The sequence below is a fragment of the Pempheris klunzingeri genome, chromosome 3 (genome assembly GCF_042242105.1).
Source record: "Pempheris klunzingeri isolate RE-2024b chromosome 3, fPemKlu1.hap1, whole genome shotgun sequence".
Classification (NCBI taxonomy): domain Eukaryota; kingdom Metazoa; phylum Chordata; class Actinopteri; order Acropomatiformes; family Pempheridae; genus Pempheris; species Pempheris klunzingeri.
The window spans coordinates 14994964-15022314 of record NC_092014.1 but is presented as its reverse complement, the minus strand read 5'-3'; the positions used below and the strand labels follow the sequence as shown (position 1 = coordinate 15022314).

At 41.2% G+C, this 27351-nt stretch overlaps 1 protein-coding gene across 1 annotated transcript in view; it reads left to right on the top strand.

The window, feature by feature from the left end:
- Positions 1-27351, top strand: part of adgrl3.1 (adhesion G protein-coupled receptor L3.1) — a 93323-nt gene that overhangs the window by 12483 nt on the left and 53489 nt on the right. Inside the window, exons 2-4 of the mRNA XM_070854726.1 lie at positions 2386-2551; positions 7450-7663; positions 20700-20809. Of these exons, the coding sequence (XP_070710827.1) occupies positions 2392-2551; positions 7450-7663; positions 20700-20809 (484 nt within the window). The 5' untranslated portion in view covers positions 2386-2391. The remainder of the gene's footprint in view (positions 1-2385; positions 2552-7449; positions 7664-20699; positions 20810-27351) is intronic.

The window sequence follows — 27351 nt, the reverse complement described above, 5'->3', positions numbered from 1 at the left end:
GAATCAGATTGTACTTTGAGCATGAACTAAAGGAATTACCTTCCGCTTGATTAAACTATTTACCACTATTCAGAACTACCAATCAAAAAGGCTGCAGAATATAAACTGGATGCATTTTTTTTGATAATCTAATGGTGGAATACTAATAGAATTTTCTTGTGGGATTGTTCCGACTTTTCTAATGTCAGCCTGTTTTTGTTAAATTGCAATAATTTTAAATTAATTTTCAATTCCAGGGATTTATTTTGACATCCTAAAAAGGACAAAGACAATAAAACCCCAGATGACTACACATCTCTTATCATACTGTTTGTCTCTGGTATGGGTCTGTTTCCAGAGATTCAGATTCTGCAGTGAACATGTGCCTCTGGGCATATCTGTCTATCTGACCGGTCTGCAGCGGGCGGCTTTTTGTCATTGTGGATGTTCAGAAGATGCATTATGTATATGTGGTACGTCTCTGGTGGTTATAGAGGGGTCTGTGTCATTCTGACAGTTACTATAAATAAAACCTAGTATTCTTATATCAGTAGTTATAGCTATCCAAACATATCTAAGGGAGAGACTGTGCCAAAGCAGCTATTTGCCTTCACAGCATGGCATGACTGAGATAGCTGGCTATTGTCTTGGTCTCTGCTGGGCCAAAATGATATGGTCATACTGATCAATAGTCTCTGTTACACATGATGTATTTCCCATGGCTTTGGCTGTCTGCTGTACTCCATCTGTCCCCGGCTGTTGCAAATTTCTGCAGACTCTCTTAGTCAGGCACACACTCACAGAAACTCTACATGCATGTTTATTTGGAGCTGGGTATGGGTTCCATTGAGAACTGGGAACATTTAAGGACAAAACAGGGCACTTTTGAACTACTCCCATGATTTTTTTTTCATCAACTAGGATGATTGCGTAATGACTGGGTGATGCAATGACCCTTCTGCAGACTTAGAAAATATGAAACACACACAACTCGGTGTGTTTTACAGAGGAAATGGGTAAATATCCTAATTTTTCATGATTAAAAAGTGAATCCGGGAGTGCAGAAACAAAGTGATTGAGTTAGCTGTCGGTTGAGCGAGTTGGTGTGTGAGCAAGTGACTGAACAACACTGGTCAGCTTAATCAGTTTAGATAAAAGGAGGAGAACGGATGCTTACCAGTCTGTCACTGCTGTAACTAATCTCAGAGACCATCCTCTTATTAATTGTTTATCACTGATAGACCATGAAATGAACAATTAGATTGGAACATCAATATATTTCACACTTTGATGCTGATGTGGAATACCAAGTGAAGTGAATCTTAGTACAGACAACAGCATTATTGTGCAAACTTTACGCACCATTGTATTGTGTTTTGCTATTTTTGTCTACTAAGCAGAATATTTCACATCTAGTCTTGCATTTGCTTCATAGGTTTTGTTGCTCGTGGATTATGGCCTGTTGTCTTGTGAAATATGCATTTGTACACGTTTTTGTTAGTGTGCCATGTTCAGTATCATTTCATTTTCACTCACAACTGTATTGGATGATGTTTCTCAATCTTATCTCATTTAACTTTTCATCATCTCTATATCTTCTCTATTTGAAGGCTCTATTCACTACCACTGCCGTTCTAAATTGACAAAAAAATTTCCTTCCTGCTTTACTTTTCCTGATAATCTGCATATACTTCATATTCTAGAGAGTTAAAAATATTGTGTCAGGCTAGAGTTACTATAGGGTTTTTGATGACAATCAAACTATAACAAACTATGCTTCCTTATCATTCCATGCTTTCCATGCATATTTCTTTCAGCATCATTAAAAATAATTATTGATTACTGTCTAGTCTACTGTGACATATGTCTACAGGAAGCTGCATTGACCTTTGTAAAGTGCTATTTGTTAAAGCATCAATCTGCCATAAATGAACAGAGAAAATATGATGTCAGGGGAATCTTTTCCTTCGCTGCATAAACTTTATAAATAAAGTGCGATAACTGTTTGTTATATAAGCTGTTTGTCAGTAATGATCAGGAAGCTGATTGCTGTTTGAAAGAGACCTAACCTTTACAGAGGCAATTTTAGAGATTGTTGATGTTGCTTCTTTGTTGTAAATTCTTGGTAAACTGTTAATGAATATGTGCTTGTGACTTTTCAAAATTGTGAAAATTCACAGTTTATTAGCAGATATAATAATTAGATTATGGTTGACAATGGTTGTTCATGGTACTTGCATCAGCAGCTGACGGGGATAAATACAATCTGTGTGTTATACAGAGAGTATAGATATGTTTAATGGTGTATACACTGTATGTGCCTTATACAGATATGTCCATTACATAGAGAACTTGTTTAGATATGGCATGCAATTGAACAAATCATCTCTATGTGTTAATTTGCAGGCCTGTATGGTGTCAGGAACACTGAGCTGTGACAAAAACAGCTCACCACAAGTCCGTCTGGGCTCAGCAGGAAGTACCTCCATATCTACTTCCAGGTCAACCTCAGACGCCATGTGGATCCGATGCCTGCTCTTCGTCTCAACCTTGTTCGCTCCCATCACCATTGGTAAGATACAAGACCACACACAGAACAGGACTGAATACACATGTACATCCTGGACAGTGGAATGCACATACGTACTGTATTTCACCCCACTTTTCATGGACGTTTTTTTGGATCTGTCACCGTAGGAAAAACACAGGTGTAAATAGTACAATGAATGATACCCGAATTCCATTTAGCAGCTTTGGTTTCAGTGTCCTGGTATTGTGCATGCTGGCCCATTGTCAGTCACACTGTCATAGCTTACTGGGATATTGAAATAGAACAGAGACATTGTTAATGTCATTAGCAACACATTTTACAAGAGGAGATGGTATAAGTTGCAGACCGAATGGCATTTCATCAGAGGCGTCTCTATTTTCCTGGTTATGAACATAAATCTGCACACATTACCAGGCATGTTTCCACAGTTTGGTCCCACACGTTCATATTTACTTTATATAGGCTCACAACTACAAACTGAAGCCGTGACTGTACAGCTCTGACTCCTTATCAACCCGCACACATCCAAGCACTTGCTCGAAACACAGCTGCAAAACCAAGGAAACACTTAACTCACTTGTTCATTAACACATATCCTCAGTCTTATTGCGGTGCACGTTAACATCTTTCCCTCACTCCTCCACGTTCCCCCTCACACACACATTTACACAGTGCACACACATGCAGTGCAGATGCAGCCCCAGTAGGTTGTCTGTATGTTTCCTCCTCTCCCCAGTGACGGTGGGCTTTGAAGACTCCTAGAGGGAGCTCTGGCCCACTTGGACTTAATCCTATTAATGGCTGCTGTCAATCACACTGTTGTGAGGAAAAACCGACGCGAGTGCAGACACACACACACACACACACACACACACAGAGTCAAGCATATACTTGTTCACATGCCTGCTGACATGCATGTGCACAGATGATTTACTTTAAACGATGAAATGCTGTATACCGACTTGGACACAGATCTTTGTTACAAGCACACACGGGAAGTGCTCATAGGCAGCCACTTAGACACACAAACACCAGGAGCTTTGCTTTAACACCAAGAGATGAGTTTCAGTCAAAGGTATTTGTATCAGTGTCTAAAGAATAAGTCGACATATGCAAATCATGCTGTTTATACTTAGCAAGGATTAGTTGAAACAAAGACAGTTTAGCTTGAGGACACACAGCAGCAAGCACACCCATCTTTTCCACCGAGCCGTGGCTTGTCATTATTTCAGGGTTATGTGAAGACAAATAAAAGAGAATACGAAAGCATGGATTTTTGAATATAAATCAGAGATTTTTTTTTTGTTGAGGGGTTTAGAGTATATTTCTGGAACGTTGTTTAACGTGATATAATGTGAGACTTGTTGATCATATTGGTGCTGAAAAAATGCTACTTCAAACAAACTGTGGCAGATACAGGGACATTTCACAGCATTAAAGGTAAGGTTGTTGTTATTCTATATTTTCCTGTCAGTAAATATCATAAAAAGACAACATCCAACAAAATAATAGTCCTCAATACGTGCTGTATAGTCAAGAACCTTGTTCAATAGATCAAAAGGAAGAGAGTGTAAAAATAAGAATTGCGCTTGACTGGAGAGTACTGATTGTTTTTCCTATCATACATTAAGTGTCGGCTGCAACCCCTCCTGCAAGCCTTTATTTGGTGAGCAGTGATTTTAATATACTGGACATAAACAGTTTTTGGAAAACAATATAACATAAGGCTTTGACTACACAGGCAATACTTGATTTTAGGATCATTTTATTGTTGGTTTTGTTGTTTCCATAAGATTTCTTGACAGGAAGAAAAGCCAAATATTTCAAGTCTTATTCTTAAAATATCTTTTGCACTTAGAATATGTCTTGTTTTTTGCTCTAACTCTGAAGACCCACATTTTAGACAGCAAGACTGGCCAAATGCTTTGACAGTTCAAGTGAGAGATCACCTTTTAAATCTCTCTCCTTTTCCCACTCACCCTGTCCTTCTCCTTCTTTCCATCTATCCACCTCTTTCGCCACTCTCTTGTTCTTGGCCCAAATGTAAAAATCGATATCCTTTTGTTTCAGCCCCCTGAGGCAATGAGAGTGTCTGAATAAGATTGTCTGTACTGTCTGTGGCTGCCAAGGTTCTGTCACCACTTACACAACTAATGACAGACACATTAACATGTGCTTGCTAGCTCACACATTACTGCATACGTGCAAAGACAGAGAGCTAAATGTTGGCGCATATCCTACCGTATGTGCGTGTCATGTGTATGAAGAGGTGCTGTGTGATTGCACTTGCTTGTTTCGAAATGACAGAAATACACTGTGTGCAGAGTCAGTCCTTTGGTGGCAGGTTAAACAAGTGCAGTTTTATAGGTGAGGCAGTTGAATAGATAAATTGAAAAGTGACAGACGAGACAGGACGGTGTGTGCAAGTTAGAGTAATTTATCGCTGCTTATGAAGGCAGACTGGCTTTTAATTGGAATACAGATAGACCCCTTATTTGAATTGGGTGTGTGGGTGTGTGTGTTTGCGTCATAATGCTCTCTTTATGCCCAGCGGGGAGCCTGTAAGGCAACACTGTAAGACATCTGATCCAAAGCCAGTCTAGACAGCTGCCTTACAATACTATGTATTGATCCTCTCACGCTTCAAAACCCTCTCCTCAAAATTTACATTCATGCTCACGAAGGCGGACATGATGCAACCATTGAAAACCTAATAAACTAACACTCATATTAACACAATAATGACCCAGTGCCCTAAGCGCTCCCTTCTCACACACACAGAAAAAAGCCTCACAAAGTCCTTCAAATCCGCAGCCGCTACTGAGACACACACCCTATCTGAATGTGTGCTTAAGGTCTAATCACAGCCTACGGTGACATACGTGGCTGTGTTCATTGAAGAGGACATTTTCAGTAAATGTCACTTATATATCAGTCTTATCTCTAAGCTAGCTCCTGCCATTATCAGTGTAGTGCCCTCGGGTACCAGCACCACACAGATTGGCTACACTGACTATGAATTTCTGCCCCTACATGTCATCACTCAGAGCATTTGTATGCACGTATGTATGTATGCGTGTGTGTGTGTGTATGTGAAGTGGTGAAGGGCAGTATTAAGTAGAGCCCGGGCAGAGTGTCATTGAGCTCATTCAGATTCTTTGCTGCATTCGTGTAACCATGACGCTCCTCCAGCCAATGAGAGAGCCATGGGAGGGAGGGCAGGGTTGCTATGGTTATTGTGACAGGGAGAGCAAGGAAGGTGGTGTTATGCCTCGCTTTTCAGGGATGTTGTAGGTCTGTGTTTGAATTGTAGGTGTCTGTTCATTGTGTGTGTGTGTTTGTACATGCACGTGTGTTTGCACATGCGTATGTGTGCATGTGCTTTTAAGAAATGATTTTGAAGGCCTTGACAGCATGTGACACACAATACGAAGCTGTCTAAAATAAAATCTACATTGGAGTTGCATTAGGGCTGTGTGATTACAAAACCGAACAACACAAGTGAACACCTCAGCTGATAACCTATCTATCAAGGGATGATAGCTGATGCACCCAGGGATCACTGCTGTCAAGAACAGAGAATAACAACATCCAAGCTACACCACAACAACCAAAATCCCTGGGAACATCCAGCCCCACACCATCAATATCACAGCACCCTACGCTAATCACAAGACAATACATATGGCGAGTTAATAAACACATAATTAAGCATGAGCTATATCACACTTTTACTACAACAAAAACTTAATAATACAATTATTAATACAATTTAATGCCAGTAATATATATACTTAGACATAACCTATATAATATAAATAAAATAAAAAACAAAGAATGTGTATTGCCACATTATAGTCCTGATGGTTCCTTTTCACAACAGACATTTTGACACTGCAGGAAAAGCACTGGTGTAAATGATAACATTAGAAATGCCTGCATTCCATTTATGAGCTAGTTTCAGGGTCCTGGTATTTTGCATGCTGGCTCAGTGTCATGGTTTCCCGGGGCTCTTAATGGAACCGAGCAATCCTTAATGAAATTTGTTTCACCTGTGCTTGAGGCATTGCGGAAGCAGAGCTGCAAGCTCATATTGTCCTGAAGCGTTTTTGCATATTTTCTATTCATTTATTTTCTTGTGCGTTTTGGGTGCAGCACGTGCTGTGTTGGGATTTGATGAGACTATGAAGAGCACATGCCCCATCAAATGCCATGCCTCTCTGCACCACAAAATGTGGTTCCCTCTGTTAAGATTGCCAGACATTTAACTTATAGAACATCTAGACCTAATTAGCCAGTGGCAACTTGATTGCTGTTTGGTCTTGCAGATGTTTCATCATTAAAGTGGCTTCATCACTTCTTCTCATTAAACCATCAAGGAAGAAGGAAGTAAAGCAACAGCAGTAAAAAAGATCTGGGACAGATCAGTAGTTTCAATCTCATTGGAATTAATGACATGCTTCCTATTTCAGTACAGTAAGAGTGGATTTATGCATCAAATTTGCAACTTCTGAGAATAATTAGGCATTGCCATTTTTGAATAATATCTGCAGCACTAAATGCCTGTTGAAATTGCCAGCCAATTACTCTCTATCTAGAGTGATGTCTAAAACTGCTAACTGCAAAACTGTAATTACCAAGTTAGTTCACTTGCGACAGTGGACATGCCTTTATTAAAATCTTCAGTGATGCTATTGTTTTCAGATAGTGTGGATAATTAGTCTGTATGACAAGGGTACAAATGCAGTTTGAGTTGAACACAATCTGTGCTTGTACAATTTATGCCTCCAGTGCACACATTTTTAAAGACAGCCCTACAAATAAGTCTAATATTCCAGTCTTCCAGTAGTTAGGAGAGACAGTTATCATTACATTTAACATAATCTTTGTATCAATTGTTTGTTTTTCTGTGTGTCCAGCCTATGGCCGTGCCCCTATCCCCATGGCAGTGGTGCGCAGGGAGCTGTCTTGTGAGTCCTACCCCATCGAGCTGCGCTGCCCTGGCACGGATGTCATCATGATTGAGAGCGCCAACTACGGCCGCACAGATGACAAGATCTGCGACTCAGACCCCGCCCAGATGGAGAACACACGATGCTACCTGCCTGATGCATACAAGATCATGTCGCTCAGGTCAGTGTACATTATATGTGTTTGTGTGAGTGATGTGTAAAGTGCAAGTGCATGTAAGAGGGTGAAACCCAGTGCTGCCATTTGTCCGATGCTTCCACAGAACCGTTGTTGTCATGATTTTACCTTCAGTTTCCCATTTGGAGAGGACTGTAGAACAAATTGGACATCCACAGTGAAAATAATTCTGTGTATTACTTTATTGATTAGGTTTGCCACATAGTACAGCCATGACAGGCCAGCCAGACACTTGTTTTACTTAATTGTACAGCAGAAGAGACAAACATCTCTTAGTCCCAGATATCCAAGCTATAGTAGGTGTGCAGCGTCAACTATTCATTCAGTATTCATCCTGGTGAAGTATCAGTGTCAAGTTCTGCATTACTCACACGTTAACCCACTTTCACAAAGTTGACGGCAAACAACAACAGCATAAAGATTATGCAGCACACCTGTCAGATGTAGTGTAACGGATAAAAGGAGGAAGGTGATGGGGAACGTGTGCAAAGCAGTGCAGCCTGTGCTGTGAGCCCCACCCTATGCAGTTCTGCTGCTCCTGTACATGCAGTACAATGTCGTACAAGTGCAGGACCTTATCAGACAATGGAAATTACTCAGGTAACACTTCCCCTACTGTTGGCCAGTGTGATCGCCTCCTCTCCTGACTGTGCTGTTAGGAGCACAGCAACTGAAGCCTTGAGCAGTGCTCCAAAGAATTAGCAGTTTATCATTGCACGAGGGTTACAATACATGCTTAGTTTTAATTTTCTTCAGTCATCTAGCAATCCCTGAAATGTGCACTTTACTGTTGCGAAATGCCAACAAAGCCATTAAGATATGGATCTCACAAATTAAGCATGACACTTCACAGGCTGGTTAGGCTTCATAGTTTTATTGGCCAACTATGCATTAACTCCCAACCATCATTAAAAAGTGGCTAAATGAGTCTCAGTGGCCTAAGCAAGAGCTTGATACAATGCAAATTTGATTTTAAGGGTGTAGATAACAGCAGTTTTAGATATAAAATAGAGAGAGAAATCAATAAATTGCTGATGCTAAATTTTAATTCTAATTTCTTCCACCTATCACCTCTCCTGGAAAAAAAAAATGCTTTCTTATATTTTGGCTGCAAAATGTTGTAATTCTATGTGATGCTGCCAAAGTTAACGTCATTCCTCCTCCTCTCTCACTTAATTCTGCACAGCGGTCACTATTGTTCCAAATTACAGATTGTACTTTTAATAACCGGAGACAGTGTGCTGTTTTACTTACTGCTTGAGTCATTTTGTTTTTGATTAACATTTTGCTAACACTTACTCGGTTGACAAAGCAGTTAAGTTTTACAGGTACCAGCTATAATTATGGGGAAGTGGTCTTTTGGCTTTTAGTTAATCGTATTGTCTTTAATATCACGCGATCTCTACACCCGACAGAATCAGCTTTTTCTACTGGGCAGGTATGATGATGGTGAACTAACTGGAAAATAATAGCAGAATAAAAATAGCAGTGAGGGGAAAAGAATGCTCTGTGTAATGAGAATGTCTGGATATAAATAATTCATTAATGTCACCATTAGTATCTCAATTTTTCAGATCATGTGTTACTCTGACTTTGAGTGCTCTTTCCTGCTGTCCCATTAGCTTCTCTCTCATCTTTTTTCTGTCTCAATATTGTTGTCATCTTTCTCTCTCTGTCTCTCTATCAAACCACCTGTCTGTGTCATGTGGTGGTGCTCTGATTGCGATTGCTTTGGCCTGGCTTGGTCTCTCCACTCGCTCTAGCAGCTGCAGCTTGTGTGGCCACTCTCCTACAGCCCTTGCCATCCATAATTTATACACATGCGCGCACACACACACACACACACACAGATACACACTGCATGTGCCACACACAGCATACACTGCCCAGGGGCTACACCAGACTTTAAGCTCCAATTAGCAGAGCCAGAGGCCAAACTTAATCTTGAGGGATCCTCTATGGAGGTGACTCAGACCGGAAACAACTGTTTATCACATATATTTTCAGTGGGTGTGTGTGATGAAAGAGGCTGAGAGTGAGCCTTTGTGTGTTTACGTGCACACAATACTGTATGCGCACAAACACGAATGAAGCACAGATATGCCCGTGCACACAGTGTGTGGTGTGTTTCAAGAGCACCAGCGTTGCACATAAATGCACACAGTGAATCTTTGAATACGTGTTCATCCACATTTCTAATGCCAGTGTTCATTCGCTTGTTAATGCATTTTGAAGGCTGTATTGGGATTTTTGCACACACTGCGTTGGGTTTGTGTGTGCTTATGTGTGCTTTTAGCTCTTTCCCATACTCACACACCCCTCTTCTTCAGTCTGTTTTAGCCTGTCTGGTTTCCCCTCTGTCGTTCCCTCTATGTCTGTATCGTCTCTGGTTTTCAAGCCCAGCTCAACTGGCTGATAAAATCAGAGCATGTTCCGCCTGCCCAGTGTTTCCTCAGTATCACATTCTCTCTTTGTTTTCCTCTCTACCACTCTCCAAGGCCAGTGAGTGTGTGTGTATGGGTGTGCGCGCATGTTTGTGTGTGTATGTGCGCCTATACCACATAATTGGTCTTGATATCAAAGCCTCATATCTCCAGAGGGTCTCACAAGGCTTCTCAGGCAACCTAGAGAGGACCTGATATCGCTGCATTTCCCAGATTATCTCCCCATTGGGATACACTGGGTTGAAGGGGAAACAAAGCCGTGGCCATGAAAGTTACGCTTAATCTGTTTTAGCGATATACTGGCCTCTGTTCAATGACTCACTCCGTTTTATCGCGTTTTGAACTGAAAAGCCTCTATTTCCAAATGGCTACTGAATATTCTTTGTTTTAAGGCCTGTTGCAGCTTACTTCAAATTTATTTAGATTATACATTTATTATTTAATTAAGAAAATGTACGAATACTTATTGTTTTATTGGGGTCACACCATTGGCACAGATCTTCTCCACTGCACTCTATATTTGGTTTCTCAAAATTGAGGATCAATTTCATTGTATTTACCATTATGTAAGCAGCGGTGTTGGCTATAGCTAGGGTGTGGTTCAGCTGAGTGTACATTAACGTGTCACTGGGGAGAGTTATATCAGGACAACAGAGGCATTTGAAGGTTTGGGTTGTTCAATTCTGCACAGCGAGCGACCTGCAAGCCAAAATGGTGGAATGCCTGCAAGTTATAGCGATGTATTGACATAAAAGTGACTTGATGGCTTCCACAGAGATGCTTCACAATGCACTCCTTGTCCCTTACTGATACTTGAGTGCTTCATGGACCGAGTACCTTTCAGCGCACTCTCTCTTATTCTCCCTCTCAATCTCACACACATGCATTCAGGCACTTGAGGCTGCAAGTGTGGACACTGAAGAATGTGTAGTCAGTGCGCACAGGCACACAAACTCTGTTTTGCTACCTCTGCCACAGCTACCATGTTAGAAAATTACTTCTTGACTTCAAACAGACTTTCCCTTGACACCTCTGTACTGCCTCTCCCACCTTGTCACCTTGTTTGCCCTTCTCCCTCTCTTTTTTCTCTCCCTTCACTCTCTTTTCCTGCAGTACCCATCTTGAAGTAGTCCCTCAACACAAAGGGAAACCACTTCAACAAGAAAGACAGGGGTAGAGAGTTGTCCCCCCCCCCCCTTCTCTGCTGCGCTTCTCTCCTTTACTTTTGGAAGTATTAAATAACAACATGCTTCATCTATTATTCTCCTCTCTGTCACTCTCTTGATATTTCCATTTTTGTCACTCCATTTCCAGTTATTTTCTTCCCTCTTCTCGTTCCTCAAATTGCTTCTCGCCCCCTACTTCTCACCCTCACTGTCACTTTTCCTTTCTTACTCACCATCTGTTTTAGTTTTCATCGCCTTTTCCTGTTTTTCCATTCACTTTCATTCCCAGCTCATGAGAAAGGTGGGGCTGAGGCTGAAGTGCAGGGGCTTATGGGGTTCAACGTGTCGCCTCTATTCAATCGTATGTTTTCTACATTTTGGCTCCATCTTGACCAAATGCACAAGGGTTGAAGGTCAGAGAAACATCCCAAGTCTCTAGATCAAACCCCAGCCTTCAATGGCCCCAGGGAACCTATGTGCACAATGGCAGTAACCACACAACCATGCACCAGCACTGTGTGCACACACACCGATGAATACACATGCATGCATTCATGAACATGCTTACTTGTTCATGCATGCATGCTCACACACTCTCTTACGCACATCCACAAGCACACACTCAAAGAGAAAGTGAGAGAGTTTCTCATCAGTTCCCAAGCTTGGTCAACTTCTTGTGGCAGCCTGTCTCTTTAGAACTGAGTCTCAGCCTTCAAAGCACCAGGCTAGTGTGCTAGTGTGTGAAGACATTTGTGTGTACGTGCCAGTGTGTGCGAATGTATCCATCTATAGTTGTATGCTTTTGTATGTGTGTTAGCGAGTGTGCACCCGCACGTTTGAACCATTCACGCGGGAGACTGTAAAGAAACCTCTGAAGTTCTTTTCCTTTGACTCTGTGAATTATAGAAAACCACTTGAATCATAGACTGCAATCTAGTGCTAGCCATGTGGTGCAGCCCAGGACTGTGTAACCAGTGAACTATGCCATACAGTCTGGCACTTTTTGGAGTACCTGCATTTCATCTGTCTTCCCATCCATCTCTGCAAACACAGGAGGAGAAGAAGAAGAGAAATGCTGAACAGATAATGACAGAGACACCGATAAATAATTGGTCTAAACTTTACACAACATCTTTGATCATTATTCCAACCCAGTGACTCTAAGTACAAAACAATATTATCTGCTAAACTTAAGTTTTGCACTGAGCTGTGCACTGTGACTACTGGGTGTTCTGAGTGTGTATACATGTGTGTTGTCTTGCAGGGATGGACTCACTGGGATATTTACAATTATATCTTGTTATATCTATCTCTAAGTTTTTTTTTTTTGCCTTAATCTATTCACTCTTCTTCTCTCCTCCCTCCATTAACTATCCTGCTTCCTGCTGAATGAGGTCATATCTGGAAATGTCCTACTTAATGTGTGTGTGTTTGCGTGTGTGTGTGTGTGTGTGTATATGTGTGTGCGTACATGTGCTGCCACCCTCATATAGTCACCACGGTTACAGGAGATGCCCTGCGGCACCCTGAGGGCCCAACTGTCACCCTTGCTCAGTGCGGTAATTAGGGCCCACACACATGCATGCATATGTGCACACACACATACAAAGATAGATGCATATATCTAGAGAGAATTTGCAGCGCAGATACACTTAAAGATGGACATATTCTGGCAGACAGTCAGTCCTGAAACACAAATATTCCTTTGTAATCTCATCAACACATAACATTAGTGTCCCTTACACATAGCTGCGTTCTCTATCCACCCACTCACGTACCAATATGCATTCACCCCGTCTGAAAGCTGTGCCGCTCTCCCAGTACCTCTGTATTTCCACATGTCAAAGCCTGACACTGTCTGACCCTTTTCTCCTGTCGCCACAGCTCTGCTAACCTTAGTTACCATGCTTCACCAAGCACCTAAGCTACATGGCTGCCTGAGAATGGTTTGAGAGTGGTCTAGACACGACACACTCTCTCTCTTTCTCTCTGTCTCTCTCTCTTCCACATACACACACACAATGCCTGACACATCTAGAGACTATGCATGTGAGTCAGTGCCTCAGACAGGCTGGCATGTAGACATTGACTGACTTCCAAACTGACTTGATACACTGACATTGACATTGAAGTGCAAAACCAGACCAGGACACAAGGAGCAGCCCTCCTTCCCCTGCACATGCACATACATACATATATACATACACACAACAGCATGCATTTTTTGTGCATAATGACAGGAGGATGACTAAATCCTATAAGACAGTGTCTCAGTGTGGCGTGGCTCTGTCGTCTTGGCGGCGATGGTGTCTTGCACGCTCCTCTGCTTTTCACCAACTAAGAGAGACAGCCCAGCTGTCTGAAATGCTACTCGTCTTTTAGCTTTTAGGAGGATTTGGAGTTTGTGCAAGCAGGTGGTCTTGGATTAAACTGTGAAGAAAGAGAGTGAAAGAGAGAAATGCACACACGCTCACACAGATGTAACGCAGAGAGGAACACAGCACAGGAATGTTGCTAGGTGGAATCAGGAGGAAGACTCCCTGAGTGTGTCCTGGAATCGGACGACGTGAAAGTTGCCATGGTTACCAGCGGGAGAGGAGAGGGGAGGAAAGGAGAGATGGTGGAGCTCAAAAACTGTCCTTGGTCATGGGCCTGCAAGGAAGAGAGAGGCCATCGTGTTAGCATATTTAAAAAAAAAAACATAAAAATGAAAAAATATTATTCAAATATGATTTATTATTACCATGAAAATTAATCTATTTTAAAGGTTGAATTAAAATACATCACATACCAAGTTTCAATATCCAGTTTAAAATGTATACCAATTTCATATCCCCACATATTTGACATTCATATATTGTCTTAAAATATCACAGCCATTATGCAGGCTGCAGAAATGCATGTAACTTTTAAAACAATCCGTTCACAAAAATGTGTCGGTGCAAGCAGGTGATGCCCCTGCAATTTGCTGGATTCAAAATGTCCAAGTTTCCGAAGGATATTCATGAGAATTGTGAACAGGGAGGTGCAGTTTGTTTGACAGATGCTCCATAATTGACACATAGCATAGCCAGTACATTGGTATACACATCTGTATGTCAATAATGATGCTTGACATGCTCAGAAAGAATGGGAGGAAAGTGGGAGAATGACATCCTCCAGCCACATATTAATAATGTAACACATTTCAAAGCTTTTTCCCAGTAGGGAAAACAACATTATTTTACCTGTGGCTTGTCTGACAGGCTGTTCGAGAGCTGACAGAAATGCATTCAGGGACAGCAGAGGAGTGTGTCAGTGTTTGTGTGTATGTATATGTGTGTGTTTGGGTGTATTGTATGTATGTGGGAGACGGAGAGAGACGGATCTGTCATTTCTTTGTAAGTGTGGTGGTGCTGGCAAAGGATGCGATGCATCTGCTTCGGTATACCCTATGGTAGACATACAGTATGCACACTCTTACTCACACAAACACACATACAGACACCTGTCTTTTGCTCCCTATTCGCTTACCTCTGTCAATCACAGTCCGTGCATCACTCTTCAATTACTTACTACATCCCAGTTCCTCTGCATCCGCCCACATCCTCCATTTTTATGCGTCCTCTTCCACATCCATTCCTACCACTCTATTTGTCCATCTCCAAACAGCCCCACTGTATATGTGTGTATAACCACATCAGGGAGCTAATAAACCAGAAATGAGGCCAGTAGCAGCAGAATCTCATATGTGTTGTTTGTGTGTGTGTGTGTATGTGAGAGAGAGGGAGGGAGGGAGAGTGTGTGGCCAGCCTAACAGCTTTTTATCCTGTAGCGAGATACAGTAACTATGCTCTGTCTGCTGTCAAATGGGTTTCCTGAACTCCCGCAGGATATAAAGAGCCCTGTGAAATCATCTGTCCCCATTCCTCTTGTTATTTTCACAAACTGTCTTTTATTTTACATTTTTCCAACTGCTCGACTCCCTCTGCCTTTTCTCCAAGTTTGAGGATTTTAATTTCTTCCCAGAATGTATTAGAAGCTTAGGCTAGCTTTAGGCCTTCTACAATACTGTATCCATTCTATTTTTAGGTATAATTTGGAGTACTGATACAGTGTACTATATAGTGGTATTATGTAGTAATAATCCATGACATGTTTTGTTAAATCTTATTGTTTGTAGACCTAAATGGTGGCAAATGTGTATTTGTAATGTATTTTTAATTTTCCATCAAACTGTGGCGAAATTGAATGACAGTAAACAGAAGGGGAAATATGGGATTTATGTTATTTACAAAAAAAGTAATTACTAAAATCACTAAATTTGCGACAGCATTGAGAATTAACAAAATGGATTCTTCATTAAAGAAAAGGCAAAGACGTGATCACAATCACATTACATTACATTTGGCTTGCACACAACTGAATATCAGCATGCAGTTTGACATCAACATTCATTTTCTACTCTTCCAATTTTTGTTTCAATTAAATTCAGCCTGTGTTTCTCTTTCCCAACCATCCCCACAGTCACCCCTATTCTGGGAGCATGTACGGGTCCAACTGTCCAAAACAGGAAATGTTTTTCCAGTTTGTTTTCCGCAAGTTACCTCGCAGCGAGGATGAACCAGCTGAGTAAAATAAAATGGTGACATTACGTGCACTGTTAGTTCCCTACCAAGAGATTTCTCAGTATTCTGAACCATCAATGTTCCCACTGGTGCGAAAAGAGAGGCCAAAAGATGCTAGCGGGCGGTTCAGGCATTGTAAGCTCAGTTCCTGAATATTTAGATTTGTCCAATATATAAAAAAATATTTTTTTTTAGAAATAGAAAAATGAAAATATTTAGACTGTGTCCAAATCACTCTTATCTATACTTTAGAGATTTGGAAGCAGCCTGTGTTTGTTCTTTGATAAATATAGCTGGAATTTTCAGACCACAACATGTGTATTTTTATAGCGTTTTGTTGTAATAATCTTTAATCAGGACACAAATGCTCAGACTGTCATTACCATTAATTATCTTTCATAAAATTTAGAGAGCCAAAGAAAACTTCAAGGTTCGGTTCTAGAAGTAAGAAAAAAAATCCCACTGCCATTCGTAACAACACTAATAACTAAAAATCCAGCCTTTGAACTGAGCCCTTCTCAACAGTATGTCAGTGGCTCGCTTCATATGTTTAGATAAGGTTTTTGAAAAGGTATTGCTTATCTGATTCTTCAGCAGGCTCTGACAAACACCATTTTCCATGAGCCCTGGACCTTCACGGGCTAAACGTTTGCCAAATTACTCATGAAGATAAACACTAACTCTCTCAAAAATAAGATCTGTGGCTTATAAAGGAATATTTAGCATGACTTCACTTAAGGTCCACTAATTAGCTCTCTGTAGAGCTTTCAATTGCATTTCATGGTCGAATTTCCAATGTTGTCACCGGGTTGGTTCAGTGGCATCACATGACACTATCCTGAGGATGGGATATATTGGTTGTAGCTCGGATGGGGCAAGTTGCTTCTTAATCGGAGAGTCAGTAGTTTGATCCCAGACACCTCCTGTCCTTATGTGAAAGTCACCTTGTGCAAGATATTGAACCGCATACGATACAGTAGTTTAATATGTATCAACATAAAAGTTATCATTGAACACTGTTAATATGCTTATTTAGTTCAGGTCTCTGCAGCCGTATGTTAATGTCCTGCCGTTGATCTAGAATATTTGTATATGTGTATAATGTCTCAATGTACATAAAGCTCCAGTTCTGTTCTCAATTGTTGATATACTGGATATACTGTTATCGGCCTTGAATGTTTGTTTATGTGGATAACTTCCTAGTTTTGCTCTGTGTGTATGTGTTTGTGTGCGTATTCAGACATCAAGAAAGCTTGTATGTGTTAAGCATGTTCACACAGTGTTGCAGATGACTCAGACAGCGTTGCATAGTGCTTTGACTATATTCGAATGTTGATTCCAGAAGACTGAGCTGAGGCTTTGTGCGTCACTCACTCTCAGACACCTCTTTCAACTCATGAGGATTAGTTCCCAGCTCTCTTGCTCTGTAATTATATAGTTCCTCAACACATCTGCACTTGAGCACATACACACATGCAGGCAGACATGCATGCACTCAGACACACAGTCACAAATATTTATTCCGTTTCATATCTGCTCGCAGACACACGCATGTGCCGGCACACACACACACACACACACACACACACACACACACACACACACACACACACACTCCATTAGCCAGCATCAGCCTCATCAAATCATCAGTCAGTCAGTTATGTTTATATGAGAGATAGAGACAGAGAGACAGAGAAGGAGTGAAGGGAGGTCTGCCAAACAAAGTGAAAAACATCAGAGACAATAACAACAGCAGCACCCACTGCAGCATCGCAGCTTTCTCTTTTCCTGCCTGCCACAGCTCGGCTTTGTTAGTGAATAGTTTGTTTGTGTGTTTGCGAGTGTGTGTGTGTTGCACGTTGCAGGGAAGAAAGCCAGCAGGCAAGGCGGTATCCAGGCCACTGCCTTGTTTTGATGTGGTCATGCTAATTAAAAAAAGGAGCTTTTCTGCCAACACCAAGAAAAACACACACGAAAAATACTGAGCTATTTCTATGTTTGAAAGAATGTAAAAAAAAAAAAGCAATATGTCACAAAGGTGGTGAGGTATGTTCTGCATCTACATTCATCATGGGTCAGAATGCATAGAGGACTGAATTGTGAATTATTGCTAACGTTTTTATGTTTTGTTAGGCTGCTGGATAAACACATTGGCAAAGATGGAATGAGAGTAACAGAGAAGAAAAAGGGGAGATGGAGGTACTGGGGACATAAGGGAGTCTTTTTTGGATGTGACTCAGACTACTGGCTCAGACAGAACGGTGACGTCAGCATTGGCTTTACTGAGGATGGAGGGATCGAGGGAGAAACAGAGGGAGGCTGGAGATGACGCCCTGAGGGAGGCAGGAATGAGAAAGATATTAAGGAGGGAGAGAGGACAGAGCCGGCAATAAGAGGCCTACCACATATATCTGGGTGTGACTTCGGAAACTGCAGCTAAGTGGGTTTAAGACAGATAAACAGACGGGAAAAAAACAGACAGTCAGAATGAGAGACAAAGAAGGAGGAACGGAGAGGAATAATTCCTTGGTGGGAAGGATGAAGACAAAAGCTGAGAAAGAAATTAGTTTATTATCTGAGCTTAGAGAGTGTGGGGAAAAGAAAAAGAAAGTTAGTCCTGACAAAAATAGACCAGAGGAAGGAGTGATAGCGGAGAGATGGAGCATTCTAGAGATTAAGCCACGTCTTTATTCTATACCCTCTATTTAAAATACTAGTCAATAACCTTCAGTGCTTTATGACTCAGCCGTGAAAGTCCCAAGAATTTAGCCTTTTTTGCAGTATCATAAAGTAGAAATAAATGCACACACACACTAGTGCAAAACCTAAATTTCTCCCCTTTTGCTCTCCACAAACACGTGTGCATCTCCTCTTTCTTCTACTCTGCCTGTTCCCTGCATCGGGGCTTTTTTAATGTATTATATTCCTGTTACTTATGCATTCTGTTGGCTTTGTGCAATGACTTTTTGATGTCATGTGGTTTCACTGCCTAGTTCGCTAGCATCTATTGGTGTCAGTTGGATTTTTTCCCTCTTCCTCTTCAGGGATGAGACATTTCTATAAGCTCCTGAGGTTTCTTGGTCTTAACAGTGTTCAGGTTTTTTTCTCCTTAGAGTTTGTGTGTGGAAATAATTAATCCCACACTCACACCTGTGGCAGCACTCTTGAGCACAAAGTTTTGAGTGAAACAGGTAGCTCAAATCGCGGGTTTTCATCTCCAAGTGTGATGACATCATAACTATTGGATGATTTTTTTTTTGCACAAGCCAGTATTTGAGGTCATTAAATTGGGATTTTAGCGCTGTGATTTTCTATTGTGGGCCAGTCAGTCATCGCCCATTGGTGGGTGTTGTGAGCAAAGCTGTGGCGGTGTGTCAGTTTATGTCCCCCCCAGTCCACAACTTGCACTGATGACAGGTGACCGATGATGAAGGCACCGGGGCAAGAAATTAAAAAGCACAGAGGCGAGAGAAAAGAAGGGAAGGAGAGAGGAGAGAAGACTGGAGGGTATTGTTATTAGAATATGACAGACATTGCAACACACAGAGTTTTAAACCTTTGAAACTCCAGTAACCCCTCACTTGACCACAGACACATTGGTCAGCAGTAGACACCAATATACGTACATACATTAGCTCTCTTTGTTATATGTGAATATCTAAACTAAAATGAAATTAGCTCTCATGCATATTTCATTATTCAAATTGTTGAATGATACTGTAAGAAAAGAGACTTGAGGGGTTTGGCATGCTCATTAAAAATATCTCAGTGGGAGAATCTGAATCTTTTTTAATGTAAATGTCACCTGTTTGACAGGTGCACAGAGAGGGAGAGAGGGAAAGGCGGAACAGTTGTACTAATTGAAAGAAAATATTCAGATGAGAAGAGAAATCACTCTTCGCCCTTCTCAAAATGGGCATTTTCTCCTCATGCATTCCTTGTTCTTAGTCTTGCACATGATAGTCTTCATTCACGCTATTTCAATAATTTATTTGAACCAGGAAGTGCCATTGAGATAAAGTGGTATGTCAGTGTGGGGTAGCATTTTGTGTTATTACATGCATCCATCATGATAATATATGGGCTCCAACTATCCCCCAACAAATCATCTTTGGTTGTGAGGACTGGCCTCGGCATGTTTAATTATAAACACTTACACATAAATGTCATATATACATTTTTATAGCCACAACACTTCGTGCATGCAAACACAAACCCTCAAAAGCGCATAGTGAATGTAGATGGTGAGCTGCTTTACATAACCTGTAATGTAATAATAGTGAGAAATACTTACTTTTTTCGTGTCAGAGGCGAGGGTCCCCCTGATAATTGAAATTAATTATCTAGAGTCTAGGGCAAAATGCTCTTAAAGCCATAGGTTATTGTTCTCAGTGCTACACACACGCACACACACTCATATATATATATATATATATATATACACTAGAAGTGGTATTGCACAACAGCTCTTAAGCAGCCATTGCGAACCACCTTGTGTATGAGTGAACACAATGATTCATTAACGTGATGTTTACTTCAGGTGTACCAGTAAGGACATATCTGCCCTTTTTTCATTCTAAAGGGTCCTTAAACTCAGATGCCTCTTGAGCGTCAGGGTGAATGTGGTAAATGTGTAAGTGGCAATAACATCTCAAACGTGTCAGGATCCTAGTGCTGTATTATAGCAGTATTAGTATTAGCTATAGTATTTTGCATCACACAGACATGCGTGTATCTTTCAGTGGGTGAAAGTGAGCATTTATCTGTGCTTCTGGACTAACACATTTGCCTCTCCCCCCTGTAGATGTAACAACCGTACCCAGTGTGCAGTGGTGGCTGGCCCAGACGTCTTCCCTGACCCCTGCCCTGGCACATATAAATACTTGGAAGTCCAATATGAGTGCGTCCCATATAGTAAGTAACCCGTTTTGTTTTTGTATCTATGTATTAAAAATGTCTCTGACCTCTTACGTCTGTGGCACAACTTCTCAACATATACTGCGTTGCGTCTTCAGTAACATTATTCATCCACTTAATGTGAATGTCAGCGACATGTTCCAGTCTTTTACTTTAAAGCTGTTAATGTAATCCAATTTTAAGATCTTGATGCATGTTTGCTTGTGGTCTTAAATTAGGTTGTGAAAAGCCTGACGTTTTTCATACTTACCAACAGCAACATGCAGTTGGAATCCAGAATGAATGCCAGTAATTTAAGTTAATATGGGAAGTTATGATGACTGGGAAAGTCTGAGGGAGGAAGGATGAGAAAGGGCCAGGAAGGGCTTCAGTGATGACAGATGGTGATATGACCTTTGGCTTTCAGATAACACACTGGGAGGTCGTACTCACTGGAGTGAGACATTCATGGGACGTGGTTGCAAAACATCCCAACATGTGCATAGTTTTCCCCCAAATCTAGGTTACAGCGCACTGCATGATGAATGCATAAGGGTTCACGGTGGAGGCGTCTGTTTGTCCTTGATGTTTATTTCACGCAACATTCCAGCTTAGAGGGTTTGTGCAAAGGCAAAGCTAAAAGGCAACTTCTGTGTCTGTTTTTTGAAAAAAGCAAAATATGAAATTATTTTCTTGTCACAAGAGGCATTCAAATTTGATTTGATTTTTTTTTTTTCATCTTTGATTTTTGCTGTATGTCAAGATGGAAAACCTTAACAGAAGACAGCTAAGCCAGTGAAAACTCAGTTGTTGTTTGAAAAAAAAAATAGTACAAAGTAATAGTACAATGAGATGAGACATAATACTGAATAAGTAGAGGACAGGCACTGCGCACAGGAAAAAATACACAATGTTGAAAATACAACTTTTTCAATCAAATAAAAGACCTGCTGCAGTTTGAGTTTGTCACAGATTCCAAACATAACTAATAATAGATTAAAATAGATGATAATCAAATGTTTTAAATATAATATTGTACTGAATATTTCACATTACATGACCTGGATAGATGATTTTGTTTGTAAAGCTCACATAATTACGCATGAAGTGAATATATCTTATTGTCCTTAAGTCCATTTTGTCTGTAAATCTTACCTTTGTCAAAAATAGTCAACTGATCCTCACTTGTTTCGAAGACACGTGAAGCAAAATCTCATGAGTGAACTGCTTTGTTTCAAGTTATTGTCAGTTCTTTTTAAAAGTGAGGTAATTAAGCAGAATTAGTTTCAAGTGTTGTAGACAAACTTTTGTGTTTAGAATATTCATTTTTTTATATAAGCATTTCATTTTTTCAATAAGAAATGTGTGTGTAAGATATGAGTTGACTGGTTTCAATAAATATTTTGAACTTTTTTTTGAATTTTTATACATACATAAAACCTGTGCTGCAGAAATAACAGGTACTTATTTTGAGTCTTTGCCTAACGTTGCCTGAGTGTGCAGCCTTGGCACCACGGTCCATACAGGCGGCCAAGGTGATCTCTCACACTGAAGCATTCAATTATGTCTGGCTAAACGGCTCTTGCCTGGCGTCTAGAATGACCAGCAGATTAAATAATAGGACTATCAGAGCCCTCTCTGGAGCAGATGGAAACACAACCTGATACCTACTTAATGCCCCACCAAGTGCGCGCGCACACACTCACACACCGCACACCACACGTATGCGTGCATCAAAACAGGGTGTGTGTCAGTGTGTGTTTTCACTCTTGTCTCATCCAAACTTGCCTGCATGTTCCGTCTTTATCGTTGTTGTAACTGCCCGTCTGCTTGAAAATACCGCACTACGTATTTCATAGATTAATCACTGCAAAGAACAGTAGCTTAGGAACAACTGAGTGCAAAGGGAGATGAGTTGCCTGCTGATCTGATAAACAGCGGGGCCGTCAGGGTAAAGCTCCCCCTCCCTTACACACAAAAATAGATAGAAATAGCATCTGAAACCAAAGTCATTGGAGAGCTCAGCTAACAGACGGAGGGACGGAGGGAGAGAGAGAGATGGAGCACTGTTGCAGAAGATGGAGAAGGAGGTTTGAAGCAAGAGAGAGAGAGAGAGAGAACATTTGACAGTACATTAGCAGTTTCCGTGTACTGACTAAGTGTCCAGGCTGGATCAAGTAGCGCTGTGATACACTACCTGGCTCTTGTGTGTTTAACCATGAGAAATATTGCACAATGTCGCAGAGGAAAATATGTTGTATAAAGGTGAAACAAGTCTTACCATGACTCCACATTTTACAATGTTTGGTCTGAGAATATCTCAAGCTTTACCTGGCAATACTCTTAACAGAACGCTCAAATATTTATGAAATCAATTTTCTTTGAAAGGCTTAATAATGACCGAATCTTAGAATAAGATTCTCCTGTTCGCTGACATTCAGGCCGGCGATCCAGCTGTCTACGATCAAGCTGGCCTGCTTGACATAGCAAATCAATGCTGTCAGCTGCGCTGTTGTGAGAGATACGTTTTGCAAGACATTAAGCGGTGATATATCTCCAAAATGTTGCCATAAATCAAGACGGATCGATAAAAGAGGCTTGTTTTCTGAAATATACGACAGTGTACTCAAACTGTCGCATTCCTAAAACTCTCACTGGCTGCAACTTTAACCAATCATCATATTTACATTCGAAGGCATGGTTGGCTTTAGTGCACACAAATGGCTGTAACATCAAGGGACATCCATAACTCAAGTGGGTGTCCCTCAACATAAAGCCCCCACTGGTAGTGCTGGTTGTTGAGGGTAAACACCTGACCCCTAGTGAACACCTCTAAGGCCAGCTGCTAATCAAGACTGATTGCACGGAAAGAAAATGAGGTGAGCTTCAAAGAGACACCACTTCATACCGTAGATGTTCTTTTCCTGAGCACTGACGTTGAAGTAGAGCTGTTATGTTTCCCACTACATGGATATTGTAAACAAATCTCAAAGTGGGTTGTAAAACAGGTAATTAAATTATGCACGGTTCAGTTTTCAGGGAAATTTTGCCCCTCCATCTCCCCTCCTTTTTTCTTGAGGATTTTTGGCTTGCGCTACCTTCACAGCTCTTCATCTCTCCTCCCTGCACCGCAGGTTTTTTGGCTGTTTTCCAAAGCTAAAAATCAAGTGCTCTCTTGCTTTCTCTCTCTGACTCTCTGTGGTATGAGTGTGTGGCAGTCATGTGCCAAACTAGCCAGCTAGCTTTGGCAGTAATTAGCCACCTGTGTATACAGTACTTGCTCATAACACTTCAGGCGGACTATAAATATCCATACATTAGCACACGACTGTCCAGAGTGCTTCTCCGAGGCAGCTCTCACACATGAATACATTTAATCTACACAATTAAGCTATGCTGCAGAAAAAGATATGCGCTGATTTGTATTGTTTCATTCACAGTTATCCATTTAAAAAAAAAAAAAAAAAGAAGAAGAAGCGAGAAAAACACTTTGGAATGTATCTATCCATTTCTTCATCTTCATGCAGGAGACCCTCGCTCTCCAACTGCCATTATGAAGCAATTAGCCCACTACCACATTTAATGTATTAATCAGAAAAGCCAGTGATATGTTATGCAATACCCATGCAGTCTATTTAAGACAATAGAACTTGGCTCAGTAGGAAAGCTAATTAAAAGATAAAATCACCTTCTTGTTTGTCCAATTAAGGACTTCTGTCAGATTGGACCCTTGGAATAACTTCATCGTGATAACAGGAGAAGAACTGTATGACTGTGTGTGTGTGTGTTGTCGTGGAAACAACTGCTCATCCTTGTGAGCGTGCGTTTCTTTCTGTATGTGCATGTACAGTATACTGCATGTTTGTGTGTGTGTGTGTGTGTGTGTGTTTGTGTGTGTGTGTGTACACATATGCAGGCAATTTTGTGTTTCCCACAGAGAGCGAGGGAAGATGGAAAAGAACCAAAGAGACAGAAGGAGAGAGACGGAGTGAGGGAGCGGGAGAGCGAGAGCGACAGCTGAAACAGAGATAGAGAGAAATAGGTTAGACGAGGCCAGCAGACGAGGAACAGAAAGAATGAATTAACTGATAAAAGACACAGCGTGAGAGGTGGACAGGGTTTGGGACGGGGGAAGGGGTGGAAATCTAGAGGACGTAACAGGGAGAATGAACAAGGAGAAAGGCACAGCATGAAATGACGGAAGGGAATGGCAGGTGAGGATGAGAGGACAGTGAGAAAGAATAGAATAATGGAGGGAGAACGAAGAAAATGTCTGTGTCCATAAATGACCTTGGGCTTTAGCCGACTGAGCTGATTGGAGATCAGAGATAATAGTGGTAGGGCTGCTGTCGCCACTCGTCTGCCGCCCCACACATACACACATATTACACACGCTCATGAGCACACACACACACACACACACACGCTGCCTTTCCTCCTAGACGAATACCTACTTAATAACCCATATGCTTTCAATAAAAATGCTAATTATCTTTACACTGCAGTACAGTCAGGTTAATGCTGCTTCTGTGTGTGTGTGTGTGTGTGTGTGTGTGTGTGTGTGTGTGTGTGTGTGTGTGTGTGTGTGTGTGTGTGTGTGTGTGTGTGTGTGTGTGTGTGTGTGTGTGTGTGTGTGTGTGTGTGTGTGTATTAGAAATAGAAAGAGGCAGGGAAAAAGACATCCAAGGTATGATGTCAAAGCTGTTCATGTGATTAAAGCAATTTTGAAAAATTGAGAAGATACCAACACAGATATTAATGAATATTTAGATGATTTTTAATGAATGTGAAACTAGACAGGCAGCACATTCTCACAACTGAGCTGTTAATGTTATTGTTCTGCTATTGTTTTCTAATATTCATTCAAAGCCTGGCTATGAATAAATGAGCAGATTTTTTTTTTTTTTTCTCTTGTAGCTGCAGAACTAACTATTCAGTAGTGCAGTCTAAGTGGTTTTGCAAATGATCAGTCAAAGATACTGGATGGATAAAAACATGAAGCACCTCTGCAGAATTCAATTATGAATCCCGCTGAGAAAAAGATTGAGAGAAGATGCGTTCTTGTTGAGGTTTTCTTGGAAACAAGGACATTCTTGTCCTTGTTTCCAAACAAGTTATCACATTCCATATTTCCTCGCTACTTCCTTTAGCCATTCTCTGCACTGAATTAGCAGTGGCACAAAACACATCTCGTCTTTTGCATCATCTTGCATGCTTGAGCTAACCTTTGCGAAAACCTTTCAACAAATGTCTCACCTATGCTCGCTTGCTCAGATTCTGTGCACTGAGAGATGAACTGTGCTCTCTTTGATTTGGGGAAAAAAACTTTAATTTCTCATCCTTGTCATGGAGATTAAAAACAGGCATTGGAAAAAATCCTGCAATGAGGTCACCAGCAGAGGCATCCGCTAATCTAGTGAAACAACGAGCAGCAATACAAATTGAATGACATTTGTTTGACATTTTGTGTGCCATTTGGTATACTTGTTGCTGCCACACTTTTTCATTTGAAATCTATTACTTGCTGGCAACCTTGAACTCTGAGTGTTTTCCTTTGTGTCTGGGAGGTTGGAAAAGAGACTTGGGTGATGTGACATCTTTGTTGTTTTGTGTCATTAATTCCCGTCTTCTCAACCACAATGTGTCTCTTTGTATTGTTTAAAAATGTGTGTGCAAGTACGTGTGTGCATTTGGCACATCAGTATCTGCCTTTCCATCGCACACACCGCCCTGCACCGGCACACTATCTGCTTTCTTTCCCGGCTTTTCTCACAAGGGAACTGCTTCCTTGTGGTGAACCATTTTAAAGCTTCACTTGTAACAGCACACTTACACAACACACACGCACAAGCACATGCATGCACACGCATATACACACTTGTTTTAGGTTTAACACGATCTCCTTCCAGAGATTGCTTATTTATCGGGAGTTGTGCTAAGCCGCACTAGTTACCATGCATTTTTCATGAGCCTAGGATTTAATGGTTGCTTGTGTATGCGTGTGTGCGCGTACATCTGTGTGTTTCTGTGCATCACGTGTTTGTGTATGTCTTGTGGTTGATGATGAGTTTTGGCTTTAATGTGTTAAAGAATTTATGCGTGTACTGTGCAATATGTAGTGCACTTGTGCTATATATAAACATGTGCCATCCGGAAGTCCTTCCAAATGTTTTTCCTTTGAGGACTCTGTCTGTGACTCTTCATCTCTCCTCTCCTCTCCTCTCCTCTCCTCTCCTCTCCTCTCCTCTCCTCTCCTCCCTTCTCCTCCCCTCTCCTCGTTTCTTGTCTCGGGGGACCAGTTCCATTCAGCGGGTCTCTAACGGTCTTGAAAGACACAAGGGCACTGCCTGCAGGATTAGGTTTCTGCCATGTTCACATTTCACTCAGTTCCCTTGGGAGCAAGGTGGAATGGAATTCATATGTTTAAGAGGCTTCGAGCAAGTGCGCACATTTCATTGCGGGGCGATTCTTACAACCCTGCGTCGAAACTCTAAGGATAAAGCTTTGAATGTAATAGACAGGGAATTGGTGTTGGGGTTGAGGCAAACCAGTGCATTCAG